This window comes from Zea mays, chromosome 3 (genome assembly GCF_902167145.1).
Source record: "Zea mays cultivar B73 chromosome 3, Zm-B73-REFERENCE-NAM-5.0, whole genome shotgun sequence".
Taxonomy (NCBI): domain Eukaryota; kingdom Viridiplantae; phylum Streptophyta; class Magnoliopsida; order Poales; family Poaceae; genus Zea; species Zea mays.
In genome coordinates, this window is record NC_050098.1 from 171,344,057 (window position 1) to 171,359,667 (window position 15,611).

A 15,611-nucleotide genomic window follows, 5' to 3' on the forward strand; every position below is an offset into this window, starting at 1 on the left:
GAAGTTCAGTGGGAGTCAAAACTCCACGCACAAAAAGAACACAAGATGTAGTACACACTTTCTCTCAATGAATCTCACAAGGCACTAGAGCTAAACTCACACGAGAGGCTTTCTTTTGCTTGCTCTCTCTTTTGTGGCACTTGTGTGGTTTGTAGTGGTCTAAATCTTGTGTATAGGATGGATCAATGAATAGAGTTGGTTGGGAGGGCTTGGATATGTCAACTATATGACTTGGAATGTTGCTTAGGCTCCCACACTTGAAGTGGCCGGTTGGGGTGGTATTTATAGCCACCAACCAAATGTAGTCGTTGGTGAAGTCTGCTGGCGATGGGCGCACCGGACAGTCCGGTGTGCCACCGGACAGTGTCCGGTGCGCCGCCACGTCATCTTGTCGTTAGACCCTGGAGCCGGTCGACCGTTGGAGGCTTTGTCCTCATGTGGCACCGGACAGTTCAGTGTCACACCGGACAGTCCGGTGCCCCTCTGACCTCCTGCTCTGACATCTGAATTGCACTGTTCACTTTGCAGAGTCGACCGTTGCGCGCAGATAGTCGTTGCTCCGCTGGTGCACCGGACAGTCCGGTGAATTATAGCGGAGGTGCGCCTAGAAAACCCGAAGCTGAGGAGTTCGAGCTGATTCACCCTAGTGCACCGAACACTGTCCGATGGTGCACCGGACACTGTCCGGTGGCACACCGGACAGTCCGGTGCGCCAGACCAGGGCACACTTCGGTTTCCTTTTTTGCTCCTTTCTTTTGAAGCCTAACTTGTTCTTTTGATTGGTTTGTGTTGAACCTTTGGCACCTGTAGAATTTATATTCTAGAGCAAACTAGTTAGTCCAATTATTTATGTTGGGCAATTCAACCACCAAAATCAATTAGGAAAAGGTGTAAGCCTATTTTCCTTTCAAATGTCACTCCAATATTTCAAGAATTTATCTTTCATAGGAACAACATCACATCTTAGCAGTTTATCATTCTCAAATGCATTTAGATGTCTATCTATCCTTAGAATGTGATGCAACATTAAAGTAGCAGTAGGGTATTAAACACCAGACAATGCAACAGTTGATTCATAAAATAATTCTAAGAAAGATAACACTTTTTCAGCAATAGCCCAATGATTATCAGTGAGTAAAGGAGTCACATCCTCATTCAAAGGATACTGAGTTTTGATAAAAAAAGAAAAGATGGACTTGTGTGGTAACAAGTGCTTAAGCATTAAGTAGGTAGAGTTCCATCTAACATCCATGTCAACGCCAAATTTATGAGGACGAATAGCCATACTCATATAGTAGCTTTTGTATGCAGTTATACATTGATTGAATGCATTTAAAAATATTATAGCAGTTCTAAAGTCATCAAGATATGTTTTGATAAGATCCAGACCAGCTTGAACAACTAGATTAATAACATGACATCAATAGCGTTGAAGCAAGAACATAGTAGACAAGTCATCATTAGATGCATCGGTATCAAGGCTACTACCAGGAACAGGTACACCAATGTAACCACACAAGTAAGGTCTTAGAAATTTCATGGCAACATTATCTGAGGAAGCATTGTCTAAAATTATTGCAAAAACTTTTTCAGTTAAACCATAATCATCAATCATAGTAGCAACAAGATTTGCAATGCTAACACTGCTATTCTTACCATCAATGAGCCTAAGTGCAAGCAATCTTTTTTCTAATTCCCACTTAGAATTAACAAAACGAGCTACTACGCTTAAGTAATACTCCTTTGCCTTTCCAAACCAGATATCATAGGTAAGACAAACAGAACCAACATCATTTTTAAGAGTACCAATTAATTAAGTTCTACATACCCTCATTATATAATTTAACCATGTCCCTAGCAGTGGTTTGCCTAGGAACATGCACAAATCTATGGTTATGAGCATGATTAATGTAACATTGAAAAGTAGCAGTAGATCCATGCCATAGAGGCGGGTCATCCCTAGCAATCAAACAGCATAGTTCAGTCCTAACAACAGTAGGGGAGTACTCCCAACGCTGCAATGTACCATCAACATCGTACTTAAGCACAAATTGGACTTGACCAAAGCGTTCATGTGCTTTCTTAGAAGGACAATTGTGTCACAACAAATGTCCGGTACCAGAACTAGATCGAGTACTTAGCATTTGCTTACAGTGCTTGCAACGAGCAGCATAACTCACTTTCTTACCATTGACAATCTTAGTTAATTCATCGAAGTCATTCCAGCACTTGGACCTTTTCTTCGTGTTGCTACAACCAGCATCAAGATCAGCCTGATCAGTATCAGATACTGTCGCTGGCGGGCTCGTAGAGCCAGTGCCAATTTGAGAGCCGACAACAATATCAACCTCAATAGGATCTCCATGGGTGTCGCTGAAACCCATGAAATGCCTAGCATCTTGTGCCTCATTGTGGTCCTCAAGCTAGCGCTCCTCCTCCTTTGCAACCGTGTCAAGGTCCATGACCTCAACTTCAACCATGAGCCCGAGGAGCTAAACCGGCTAGAACTGTCACCTCCGGTTCCTCAACGACTATAATGCATCAATAGTCCAAAACTACAATTAAACTAAATTCAAGAATGTAGAACGAAGAGGTGAGTAGAGACGATTACACGAACCTTTGAAAGGTGGAGCACTAGAGACGACGACAAAGAGTCAAAGAGGCTAAGAGATGCTGATGATTTTTAGCTGAGTGTTAGAAAACACTAGAACATGATGAGAGGAGTCTGGGACTGGGAATGGGAGACGGGAACATGAGGGCAAGTGAGGAGGACGATGAGTTATGAGTATAGATGTCCAAACAGACGACCCACAATGGCGACCAGCTAGCACCGAGAAGGTCGACGACGGTGAGCCATCACCATTAGTGAGTCACACGGTCACACCCACCACTCCTCATGTCAAGTGTCCACCAGCGAGGAGCCGAGGCAGCGAATGGCGAAGAGCAAGCAGACAGGCGACAGCACACCGGCAACGACATCCAGACACCACAAACAAGCACAGAGCACCAACCACCAGCTAGACACCAGATCTAGATGGGATTAGGTGAGATAAACGAACCTTACATAACCGAGGAGCTAGAACCACCGGATCCGGAGACTGGAGGGGTTAAGGTTAGGGAGTCGTCAGTCACAAATGGAGGGAGGGACAAGGGAGGACGGAGGAACTCCAACTCCAAGCAGGCTAGAGAACCAAAGACGGCAACGACAGAGAGAAGTCTGTCGACCGTCGTCGAGGTCAGGAGTCGATGGGATGCAACAGGCGAGAACGACGGTGCCAAATCGCTAGAGACGGGGATGGAGGAGCCGAGGGGGCGAGGGGATTAGGGATAGGGTTCGCGTATGTGGCCTGGGTGGGGGCGTGTGGCCGCTAGCCCCATATCCATATGCCATATGAAAAATGGGTCGCCATGCCGGCCCATTGCTCGTGTCGGGCCGAGCTAAAACACACGGGCCTCTATAGCTGCCCAAACCCAGCACACTAAATAGGTCATGTCGGGCCATGCTTGGACCAGGCTAAAAGCATGCCTAGTCACGGGCCAAATGGGTGGCCCGCATTGTTTGGACATATATACCTTATAGTTATGGTTGAAGTCACCAACTAGAAACAAAGAGGATGTGGGACCTTTAGTTCTAGTTAGTGGCTACAATCGATATTAAAGCCAAAATGAAGATTGATTCTCTACTAGTGATGTCATGAGTCGCGTCATTGTCTCATCTTACCTAGGAAAAGTCAATAGTGCTCGCGAACATGGAGGCGTGGGTGGCGACAACGTAGCCAAGGAGGTAGACCACAAGCTAGGAAGTCTAGGGAAGCAATGGGTTGGGGAATGAGGATGACTATGACTAACCTTTCATGGGGTATATTCGAATTGTAGTTTCTTGGGATGGAGATAGTATAGACAACAACAAAAAATCCAATAATATGCTCTAGATATTATTTGTTTAATGCCTCTCAAGCCATATAGAGATTTGGACTATCTTCAACGATTTTCTCAATACTCGTCATCTATATTTATCATTTACAAACTCCTTTAAAAGTTTTTATGTCTTCAACGGTTTTCTTTATATTCCTTGTCTGTATTTGTCCTGCACATGATCCTTTATAAGATTATCTCTTTTATATATCATTTCTCTCCAACAAATCTATACGCTAAAGACACATATTAGGAACGTGTTTTGCTCTAGATTTTTGATACGTACGTATTTGTCGTACCCTCAAATGTCTTATAGATATTTTAGTTTTGTTCATTCCATTATCTAAAGTATAAAGATGGATAGAAGAGAGAAGAGTCTATATAGAGAGAATGAATTATTGTCCTCTATATGATGTTTCAGATGACACTATTGGAGCGTATAGAGGAAGAAATCTTCTCTAAATATAGGGTACATGACTCATTACTTGGTGCCAAGACTCTTTACAAGGTGTCATTTAGGGAGTGAAGGTTATAGTCTCTCGAAGTTCTCGATCTTTTGATATGTTTATAAAGTAGTGGAAGTCATTACAATTTTTGGATGTAGAGAGTATATAATGGAAGGAACCAATAAGGTCCCCTCTGGATCCTTTGAATTGATTTATGTTCTAATAATCATAATATAGGCATGGATCAATTAAGCTAATATGGTTATATGTGGAATATATTTGTATAATATTGTTGACCATATGTGGTATATTCATGTGCTATATTTCTACTATAGGGAGTGAGATAGAGTGTGTTATAAATTACAGAGTAGAAACATAGCCGGATGATACATAAAATCAATTTTCTTCCCTCACCTTATGAATGTGAGATAGGCTTATATCTTAACTTTATAAAATGGTGGATTGTTAAATTCCAAACCAAATAGTCTACTTCATTGAGTAAATTGTAATTCCTCCAAAACAACAGATTCTAATGGCCCTAAGGGAAAGGGGTCTACTATATGTACTACTCCCAACGTCCCAAAATAGTATTCGTTTTAGCATTTGATTTTAATGTCTACATTTAGAGATAGATGATGACGAATCTAGACACATATGAAACATATACGTTAAGTATTATATGGATCCACTCATTATCTAAAACCAATTTTAATTTGGAACAAAGGGAGTATTTGATTAAAAACAATTCCTGCCGAAAACAATATAGGAATAGTAAGTGCTTTAGGAATAATACAAATGATAGCGATGAACTTTAGGACTCGAACACGATAACGATCGCATCGAATCTATCCATGGGCCTGCCTTTTGGTTTGGTTTTGCGATAGCTAATCACTCGTTAGATCAGCTCCAGGCTTCACCCTGCAATCCTGCATTGCATCATGTAGTATGTCACCAAGCAACAACAAGTTGAGTTGAGAGAACTGCTATGTAGTTTAATTTCCTGAGACTGGAGCGGGATGGATGCGTTGCCATTGCGTGCCTGGACCGACCACCGATGATCCATCTGTCATTAAAAGTTCTTGGCGTCATCACGTACAATTCTTCCGATCCTTGCACTCGCAGCAGCATTGGTTCTTCCCAATCCAATCTTCTTTCGTATACCGGATCTGGTGGATGAGATTGACGATGATGACGCCACAGCTGCCTACCTTTCCACAGGATGGTTAGATTTTTTTTTTTTTGCCCTTTTTCCCTATGATAGGAGATGACGGGTCCCTAGCGCCAAAAGGGTCACCGCAACTTCACTTTCTGGGCTTCGGCCCGGCCGCGCCGCCGGTAGACGTCATGCTTTATCTATTGTGTGCTCGCATGGGGTGATGAGGTATCGTTCAAGCGCTCTGAATATAAACTGAGTGCGTAATCGTTCCCATCCATGTCTATTGTACGGACGTATCCGGTGGCTGTATGTATCCTCGTCACTGCCACCACCTTCTGATTCGGAGCTTTATTGTGTGTAAGATTATCTCCAAAAGACTAGTTAGGTCTTGTTCGGTTAATCTCATTACCCATGGATTTAATGGGATTATAAAATATTAAAAAGTTTGACTTGTTTGGGATTTAAATTCACTCAATCCACATGGATTGAGAGCTAACCGAACAAGCCCTTAAATGGTTCGTCAAGCCAAATTTTGACTATTTAACAGCAAAAAAACTCTTCAACAGATTATCTATTTGACTCGTCAAGCTATCTGACTTTCCAAATTAGCTCTCTCACTAGCTAAATTTAGCTAGTAATCTAACTAGCAAAACTAGATAGATAGTCTATTGGAGTGAGATGCTACATATAGAATGTAATCTTTACGAAAAGGTAAATATAGAGTCAAATAAAGAATCAAAAATAAAGAGTGGTAATGGGCTCTAAATTTTACACAATAATCTCTATTCCTATTCAATTTTGAACAAAATTTAATTAAAGTCTCTAACTTATTGTGAAAAAACATTTGAATTATGATCATGTGCTCTATTTTTTCTATATAAGAAAAGAAATTTGTTTTTAATAAAATACCCAGTATTATTATTATTATGAATTTCAAAAGTGAACCCTGACAAGTCAATGGCAAGGAAAGTCTTGCGCTTGTAAGTTGTAACCTCCAAGTCCAAGTTACTCTCTGTTCCTTCTTAATTACAATACCAGTTATTTCATTTTTTAAAAGACTCAAAACATCGCAAGGTTAACAAAAAATATAGGAAAATTTTAAACATTTATACTAAAATATAATTAATAAAAAATCTAATAATACTTATTCAATATTATAAATGTTGTAAATTGGATCAAACTTAAGATGCTTTTGATTCTCTATAAAAAAATTGAAACGACTTATAATTTGGGATGGAAGGAATACCTTTTTGACTGGATTGGATCACGTATATTTTTGTACTTGCGAGTAAAACTCACCTTCAGTCGTGTCATGCGGATCTGCTTCACAAGTCATACCTGCGGCAAACTGTTATAAATAAATGCGACACAAATAGGATCAATCACAGAGAAGACACGGATTTAACGTGGAAAACCCCCTCCAAAGTGAAGGGGAAAAAACCACGAGCGCCGGCCGGCAACTTCTCACTATTTTCGGGTGGTTACAGATCGCAGGAGATTTACAATTGAGATAGATATCTCCTGCGGCTTACAAAGATATTTATAGAGGTGAAACCCTAAAACGATCCGTACCGCGGGGGGCTCCGCCCCCGCACCCCCCCAGGCGTCCCTGGGCCGCGGGAAGGCCAGTTGGCCTCGCTGCGCTCCGGCCCAAGCCTCCCGGCGACGGGCCTCCGCTTCGCTCGCTAACTTGGCCGCCTTCTTCAGAATTTGGATCACAAACTCAACACAAACAAGTCAAAATGCTCCTCCTCGTCAATGAATTCAAATGCATACTGCTAGCATGACTTTCATTGGAAGAAAAAGGCTGGAATTCTTTCAGACTTCGGACCAGCAGAGTGTCAAGGAAACTTCATCAACAGGCACATGCGTGGCTGCGGATAGGTACCAACTTACAACACTACTTGGAGATTACCAATTTACCATAGGCTCTGCCATCTACCACACTGGTTCCATAAACAACAACGGCATCTGGGTTGATCTCACAGAGAGCCAGCCTATGTCAAAGGCTGCGTACAACAATGCTGAGATTCAGATAATCCTCATCAGATGGGCAAACGTCCTGTTTCGATCGTCCTAAACTCTCCTAAAGCTCTACTGATACAGACAATAATGTTATATGTAACCATCAACCCGCATTGACCCATAATCCATGTGATCTCAATTTCTTAACGTATGTACAACAAAGAAGAAATGCACTAATAGAATTATACAGCTTCCTCTGCGGTGGACAGATCACTGGCGAGCTGATCCCGTTTTCGTGTTTCTATGACCTTTTGCATGGCATAGTGGCACCTACAAACCATAAAGGTCAATTCCTGTTAGTTCAGAAAATGCATAACCAATCAATCTTGAAGTTTCTAATTCCGCAAACAAGAATACAAGGATGCACCATTGCCATTTGCTAAATAAGTCCTACATTTGTTCCTGGATGTACCATTGTCGTTCGCTAAATAAGTCCTACACTTGTTCTTGCAAGAATACATTTCCTAATGCAAGATATTGCCGATGTACTACTCCATCAAGACTTGCAGCGCGCTTATACTTGGTTTAGATTGATTGAAGGGTTAAGTAAAACTGATGCAATTTCAGTCTCACTAAGGGGCCGTTCGTTTTTACTGGAATGAAGGCATGTAATAATTCCTAGCCGGTTTGTTTCTCTAATTTATATAAGTTTTGATCAGTTGGAATGATTCCTGGTCCATTCCTGGACAAACGATTCATGCCGAAACCAAACCCCCTCCAACCCCCTTGTTTGGGCAAGAACCGAGCAAGGCCTAAATGAGAATGGTCTGAATTTCATACATAATAAATTTCATTTGGAATAGTACTTAAATATATAAATAGCTTCCATTTGAGTAGATTTTTTTAGGACATACCTCCAAGGGAGATGATCAAGGAACATGTGATGTGTCACAACAAGGTCCATAAAATCTCTTCGACGAGCAATTAGCGCTTTGTAACTCTTGTTCTTTTGGCGTGTTACAATTGTATTCTGCAATGGAGAAGCACCTTTCTTTACTGGAACAACATGAACAACAAGACCAGGAAGATAAACCTCTGGTGACTGCCCTTCAGATGAGCTTATCGTAATGATGCAACCATCAGAAGCAGACGTGAGTCCAGGACCATCATTTGAATGAGGTGATATGTGTCCCCCACCACATTCAAACAAACCATCTTCTAGAAAGTGACTGTTTATGTGCGGATTACCTTCTCCACGGTGCGAAACATCCATAAAACCACAGGAAGCAACCACGGATTTCCTTCCGTCACTAACAGTAGTAATTCTAGATCTGCCCAACTCATAGTTAATTGCTGCTGTGGAGTTAACTCGATGCTTTGGAGTATTTATCAAGCAAGATATTGCTTGCCCAAAGAGAAATAAACCACCTTTAATTGTATGCACTGGATTCCTTCCATGCGCTTGATCATTACTTAGCTCAGCCTCACTAACCGTCTGCAGAGCATCAGCGGAAGCACAATGATCTAGTGCGTCTTTATCATCTGTTTGGGCACTCATGATTCCACCAACTAGTTTACCAACTTTAGCTGAATTGGGGGAAGTACCCTTTGAAAGAGCTTTCACAGCTGAGCTACGCAATCTAATTACTGAATTCATGGATAACCGTGCAGAGAATTCATCATTATGGACTATACTGTAAGTGATGGGCAGTTTATCAGAAACCTCATGTTGCTGTTAACATTGGCAAATAAATTACAATACATTAAATTCCACTGTAAAAAAATTTGAATTTCACCTGGTAACAAATAGTGAGCAGGCATCTGCTACCACATAATCCACACATGGTGCAGCTCCATACGCATACACATGTAATTTTGGGAAGCGTCCGTATAGCTGTGTTTTTATGATCAAGAAATGACTCATTTAGATGAAAAATATATTTCAGGAAATAATACAAGAACCAAGCTACACATTCCAGAAACACCTTCAGAATTCCATGCTTCATTTACTGCCCAATCACCGAGAATTTTGCATATTTTACCTAAACGTTTAAACTTGAGGGGCTATTTTGTTCTGACAAGCAAGGCTTTTTTGTCTAATCTAATATGCATTTCAGTAGAAGAAACCACACGAAACCCCTATAGAATTTTCCTGTTCTGGTGTTACCTCATCTAGTTTCCCTGCAATTCCGTCACCTCATCCAAGAAAGTATCCTAAAACATTATTAGCAGTGAATTCATCCCAGCAGACATAAATTCCCATGGTGAACTTAACGGTCCATATTTCCAATGGGCAAGGACACTCAATTTTATAACTAAATACGACAAACCTCATCAGGTGGCTTGAGATAATTTCAAATTAGCAGTGGGCTCATACCAGCAGCCATAAATTTCCAAGGTGAACTCAACAGTGAATATTCCCAACGGGCATGTGTCTATATTCAAGTGAAACACATAAAAGGACACACTAAATGTTATAACTAAATACGTCAAACCTCATCAGGTGACTTAAGACAATTTCCCTGTACATTGAAAAAAATAAACTTACCTTAATACCAAGAAGTGCAGCTACAGAACCTCCTAAAGAATGTCCAACAATTTGAATATTGTATCCATGGCACTCACAACCATCCCCAAGAAGAGAAGATAAGAATCCAGTTTTCATTGTACCTGACTTATCTGCAAGCAGTTACATGATATCAGTTAATGTTATGGTGCTCCAGTTAGGGATGAAAACGGATACTTATTCGGATATCAAATTTTTGTCGTTTTTCTTTGATTGTGAATAAATAGGATATAAAATCTGCTATTTAAATTCATATTCTTGTTTTTACATTAAGCTGGTAAAGTTTCATAAAAAGTAAACCTCAAAATTATCATATATCTCCTCAAATGGTAGATATAAAATTTGGATACAAATCGGATAAGGATATGGATAATTTTTCACCTTTTTGTTGTAGAGAGCAAATAATGTATAAAACAATTTATGCAGAATTTTATTCTTATCTGTAATAATGTGCTTGATAACGCAAGAAAAGATTAGCATCAAATTTCATACATATCTATTTCAAAATATTATTTTTGTCCTAACAGTGTGGGGACCAATTTTCATCACTAGCTCCAGTGCATTTTTTAAAAGAATAAGGTGAGAGGGCAAAAATTTATCATAGTTAAAATATTATTTATTGTAGCAATTGAGGTATTCTTGCTTGTAGTTAATATGTATTAGGTTTGACCTCTAGTATTTCGATATTCAGATGAAAAAAAACGGATAATTTAACAAGCTTTGGATACAAAAGATGAAATGATGCAGTTGTTTTTCTTGTTGACCTTCATGTATGGGATGACCCTCAAGTTCTGTGTACAGCTCTCGAGCTGATTCAACAATTCCTGCATGTCCATAGTGTGGAGATGAGAGAACAGCATTCTTCACTTGAGGAGACAGATGATCAGAACTGCAATATTACAAATCATCTCATCAGATTTGTTCAAAGATGACCTGAAGATCACAGTTACTTTGATTAATTTCCTAGAATGTTTTTCCATATTCATTCAGCCAACAAGTATGGTGCAAAAAATGCTAACTGGCACATCTTGAACCACCTAACTTGTGGTAATTGAATGGTGTAACGACCTGATTATGTGCTCTAACTGGTGGACTACAGGGCAATGTGTATGTCAAGAAGAACATCTAGAACATATACTCGTTTGCAGCCTAATAAACTTGTTTCTAGAACATAAATGCAAAGGAGGTTGTCTGATGACATGAGTCATAAACAAAAGTCATATACTTGTTCATTTGTATATCTTTTTGTAAAAAACAAATCTGCAATTAACTCTATATAAGTTTCAGTACAGTAAATAAGGCTAAGTATAGTGAGTTACTTGATCAACCCATCCAGATCATCTATATTAAGGGAACATTCCTTACACAAGCCATCTGTTATAACATCTTCTGGTGTCTCAGTTCCACGGACAGCAATGACTACTGTACTCAAATAGTGTAAGACAACAACAAAATAGGCGGTCTCGCGTTTTGTCTGCAAACAGAAAAGAAGAGACTCTGATCACAACAAAGATGTAACTACAAATTGTATAGGGGATGTGATGATTTACCTGGTTAACACGACCTTTTCGAAGGACTTCTGGGGCCACATTGGCATATTTTAGGAAAGCAGCTGCATGCCCTCTCCACCAGTTATCGCCTTCAAGAACTGGTCGTCTGCAGAAGGTTTATGTATAACTGTGTTTTGGAAATTATTGGCTTTGATGAAAATGCAAGTCTTTTACTTAAGAATGCAAGTGGGAAAGTGAAAACAACTCCTATGGGTCATCCTATGCCTCACCAATCACATTATGGAAGTTTTCACAAACAACAGGAATAAAGAGACACCAAACTGAGAAAGCATGAGTTATCCAATTTTTTGCAGAGATCAGGCATCATCAAAACGTTCCAGTCTCTGCAGACTACATAATATAAAGTAATTGGTGGTAACAAAATATTTTAAAGGCCCGCATTTACCTAGCACGAGTCCATGGGGTCAAAACACCTTGCCTATTGAGCCACACACAGGGAAACATAAGAGGATTCCTTCCAAAATCAAGCAGTGGGCCCTGAAAGCAAAATATGTTCAATATGTCTGGTAAGAACTGATATGAGACAGCAAAGGTTTAGGGAATAACTGTATAGGCAGCTTCAGCAAATGGATGAAAGAGAAGAGCCTCTTGGATGAGATTTTGAGGAGCCTCCACTAGTTCTTTTGAAATAATTGTGGATGACTTGGATTTCTGCAGTAGTGAAAGTCCTGAAGGAAAATCATTTAGGATGCAGGTAACCATATATGGTTAGCAGTGGTATCATGAAACCAAATTATCAGGCTTTTAAAATAAGTTTCATTTTCTTTTATTGATCAGGGAAAATAATCTAAGTTCCATTATGGTTCTCTACAAGGCCGATAGGCTTAGAACATCATGATATAGAAAACAGCAGCTTCTATATAATTTTAGCTGACTATCTGTCTAATGTAACTGCAACCTTGATCACGATTCATATTGATGCTTGTGAATTTATTCATTAGGGAAATATAATCATATATAATTCAGCAAGGCTCAACAGATATGGGTTTTGTATTGCAGGTAAATGGAAAACTAACCTGCTACGAGTTCAAGATGGCCAGTTCCAGATGCGCGATAAGCCATAAGATCACCCAATAACTTTGCCACAATACATATATCATCATCTTCCAACACACTCCTAGCAAGGTTAAGACAACCATTGAGATTGTTCAAGTATCAATGATATTAGGACTTAGGACATATAAAGTGGAGCATACAAGAACATACGAATATTTAACACGCCCTAGGCAGCATAAGACCTCACGGATTCCATGATCAAACACCTCCCGGTAGTGAGCCCTCCACGCAAAATCATGGGATGCATAAAATGATCTCCACCTTAGTACATCAGAACCAGTAGCACACTGAACTATAGTTGACACCCACATAGTGACAAGAAAAGCTATTAACAAGATGCGCCTCCCATCACTCTTTTGATTTTGACCTGATAAAAGTCAGATACGTGACTTGGTCGTCAGCACTAAAATATGTCCATCCATATATTTATCAAACTCACTCTTTGACAATGAAAAGTTACACATAAAGCACACTAGCAAAGTGTTCATACATTGCTATGGTTTTCATTTATGCTAGAGTATAGAATATAAAATATAAAGACATGTATGTTACGTTGTCTAGTCTGGTGTGAATGTGGGTTTGGAGCCAACAACCATGGTTCGAATCCTCATTTGTGCATAATTTTAGTTTTATTACTATTTAAATGTGAGGGGACAAGGGGTGACGCACGCCGACTGTGGAACCGTGGAAACTCGTGCTTTATATAGTAGAGATAGAGAAAAAGCATACAAAACAGAAGAAAGGGTAAAAGAAAAGTGAATTCGTTTAATAACAAATCCTGTGAAATGCACTATAGCAGATAGAATCCTAAAGAAACCAAAATAATTCCAGGATTATGAGGAAGATATATATCACTGTATAAGTCTCAACAAACATCTCATCCAACCCAAACCCCCAAAAATAGTTTATGTCATCTTGCATGTACCTGAAAAGCACTGTGTTGGAGACCCTCCAGCCAAGACATCCCTTAAGATGATACACATCAAATAAATTGCCAACACAAATTGTAGCACTGTAATGATCATTCCAAATCTTGTCCACCAAAGCCATCTCTTGTATCGTAGCTGTTCACATAAAGCTTCTGATACTATTACAATAATGGATATGCTCATATGCATTATGTTAACATATAAAATGCTAAAAGGCGACTCTTGTCTGTTGGACAAAGTAAAGCAATTGCTCCATGCTGGTGAAGGCAAAACTACCAAAAAGAAATCTCAACGGCATTGCTTACAGCAAGTTCAGAACACGCTTTTGAGCGAAAAAAGGGAGCAGTTGAGAATACCATTCTCATTTTTTTATGACTGATAATCTTCCATGAATCATGATAGAGACAGATGTAAGATTCAGATATGGTAATGCTGCAAGCTGTGCACGAGGAATGTATGAACACAGCCCTGGCTCCCAGTCTACATAATGAACTAATTAAGCCTCAAGCTGGGAAAAGTAACCCAGACACCGCTGCCATCTTGCTACACTCATAAGGCCATGACACTCCTCAGGGCAGAAGGCCAGAAGCCAAGAGGATTCTGCTGACAAGAACCACTTCCGTATTGCAAGCACCTAGCGCCACAGACATCTCAGGGACCTAAGGGCAACCGCAGTGGTACACACTCAGCTCTCTAATCTCTATAAGGAATGCATGCCAGCATCTATCCTATGTGGCAACAAATTAAATAAAGAGAGTGCTGCTATCTATGAACCTGGAGTAAAGTCTATACGCAGAAACCGATGTAGTGCAGGGAGTGTATTAAGTATTAAAAATAGCTATAGATATCTACTATAAATACACCATTGCAAAGATTTACTATAGTAGTATAGTATATAGATGATATTGATGTTGCTATAGAAGGTGTTCTATCTACGCTATTGCGGCTGCCTTAATGTCCAAAACAACCAAGCGCACCACACGATTCCCACCTCTGCCATCCCACATTACCTCGAGGTGTGGTCTGAAAACCCAATTTGCAAGGTCGAGGAGAACTTGCGTCCTATCCGGTCATTCATGCCGCTGCTACCATTACCCCGAGCTTCAGAGACATTACTACTCTACCACGCTATTTTTGAACAATTAATTACTTCGCATTTTAGGGATCAATATTAATACGCAATTTGAGGTGGATTAAATAGAACACCAGAGTGCATTGATCTCTCGAGCTTGAAGCTTACCCGAGAGAGTTGGCGAAGGTCGCGCTCGCTGTCGACGTGGGCCCCGATAGCACCGGCGGCGATAGCGGAGGCGGCAGCGCCCTGCGCGAATCCCGCCACCGCGGAAGCAAGGAGCCTAGCTGCCAACGCGGCGGACGCGGCGGCGGCGGCCGGGCCTATGGCGCCCCCGCCGCAGCGGCCGAACGCGACGGCCGCGACGGCGGCGCCCGTGGAGGCGGCGATGGCGTTGAGCAGCACCGCGCAAGCGGTGGACCACCGGACGGTAGACAGCACGCCGGCGGCCATGCCGCTGCTGCTGCGAGGCAGAGAGGGCGGAAGCGGGCAGGTGGCTAGCGGAGGCGACGAGGCGGGGGCGCACGAGGCCGGCACTGTGGCCGGGCACGAGATGCCACGGGTACCGCTGGGTTTGTTATGAGGGGGGAGAGGTGGGGCCCGGCGTCAGTGGGAGTGTGACCTGTACTGCGATTTAGTTGGCAGTTGAGCTGCTCGGTTTCGCTGCGCGCAGCGCGCTGTCTTCGAAATTCTGGTTGCGCGTGCGATTGTGCGAAGCCAAAAGCAAATTACTCCGGCTACAGTACTAGTACGCGCTAGTTCAGCGGGCCCGAACAGATCATCTCTGGCTTTAGGTCCACTGGTCAGCTACGAATCGGTAATTAGTTTTGTGTTAGTGTTAAGCCTCGGTTTGTACTAGTGTGCTAGAAAGGTCTGTTGACGCGGACCCCACACGTCATTTTGTGTGGACTGTGGACCAGGGTGTGGTTGGCATG

General features: G+C 41.2%; 1 protein-coding gene across 2 annotated transcripts; it reads right to left on the reverse strand.

The window, feature by feature from the left end:
• Positions 1 to 7,276: 7,276 nt before the first annotated feature.
• Positions 7,277 to 15,302, reverse strand: LOC103650882 (uncharacterized). Of its 2 annotated transcripts, XM_008676473.3 has the most exons (13): positions 14,845 to 15,220; positions 13,601 to 13,739; positions 12,826 to 13,042; positions 12,636 to 12,736; positions 12,166 to 12,287; positions 12,005 to 12,096; positions 11,599 to 11,704; positions 11,368 to 11,522; positions 10,813 to 10,937; positions 10,031 to 10,161; positions 9,279 to 9,376; positions 8,397 to 9,176; positions 7,277 to 7,812 (listed from the first exon to the last, which is right to left on the reverse strand). In XM_008676473.3, the coding sequence occupies exons 1-13, from the start codon at positions 15,127 to 15,129 to the stop codon at positions 7,725 to 7,727; spliced, it is 2,439 nt and encodes an 812-aa protein (XP_008674695.1). In that variant the 5' UTR covers positions 15,130 to 15,220; the 3' UTR covers positions 7,277 to 7,724. The 2 variants fall into 2 exon arrangements, with proteins under 2 accessions (XP_008674695.1, XP_020405979.1); XM_020550390.3 differs by lacking the exons at positions 7,277 to 7,812; positions 8,397 to 9,176; positions 9,279 to 9,376 and adding an exon at positions 9,383 to 9,917 and having other exon boundaries at positions 14,845 to 15,302.
• Positions 15,303 to 15,611: the final 309 nt, after the last annotated feature.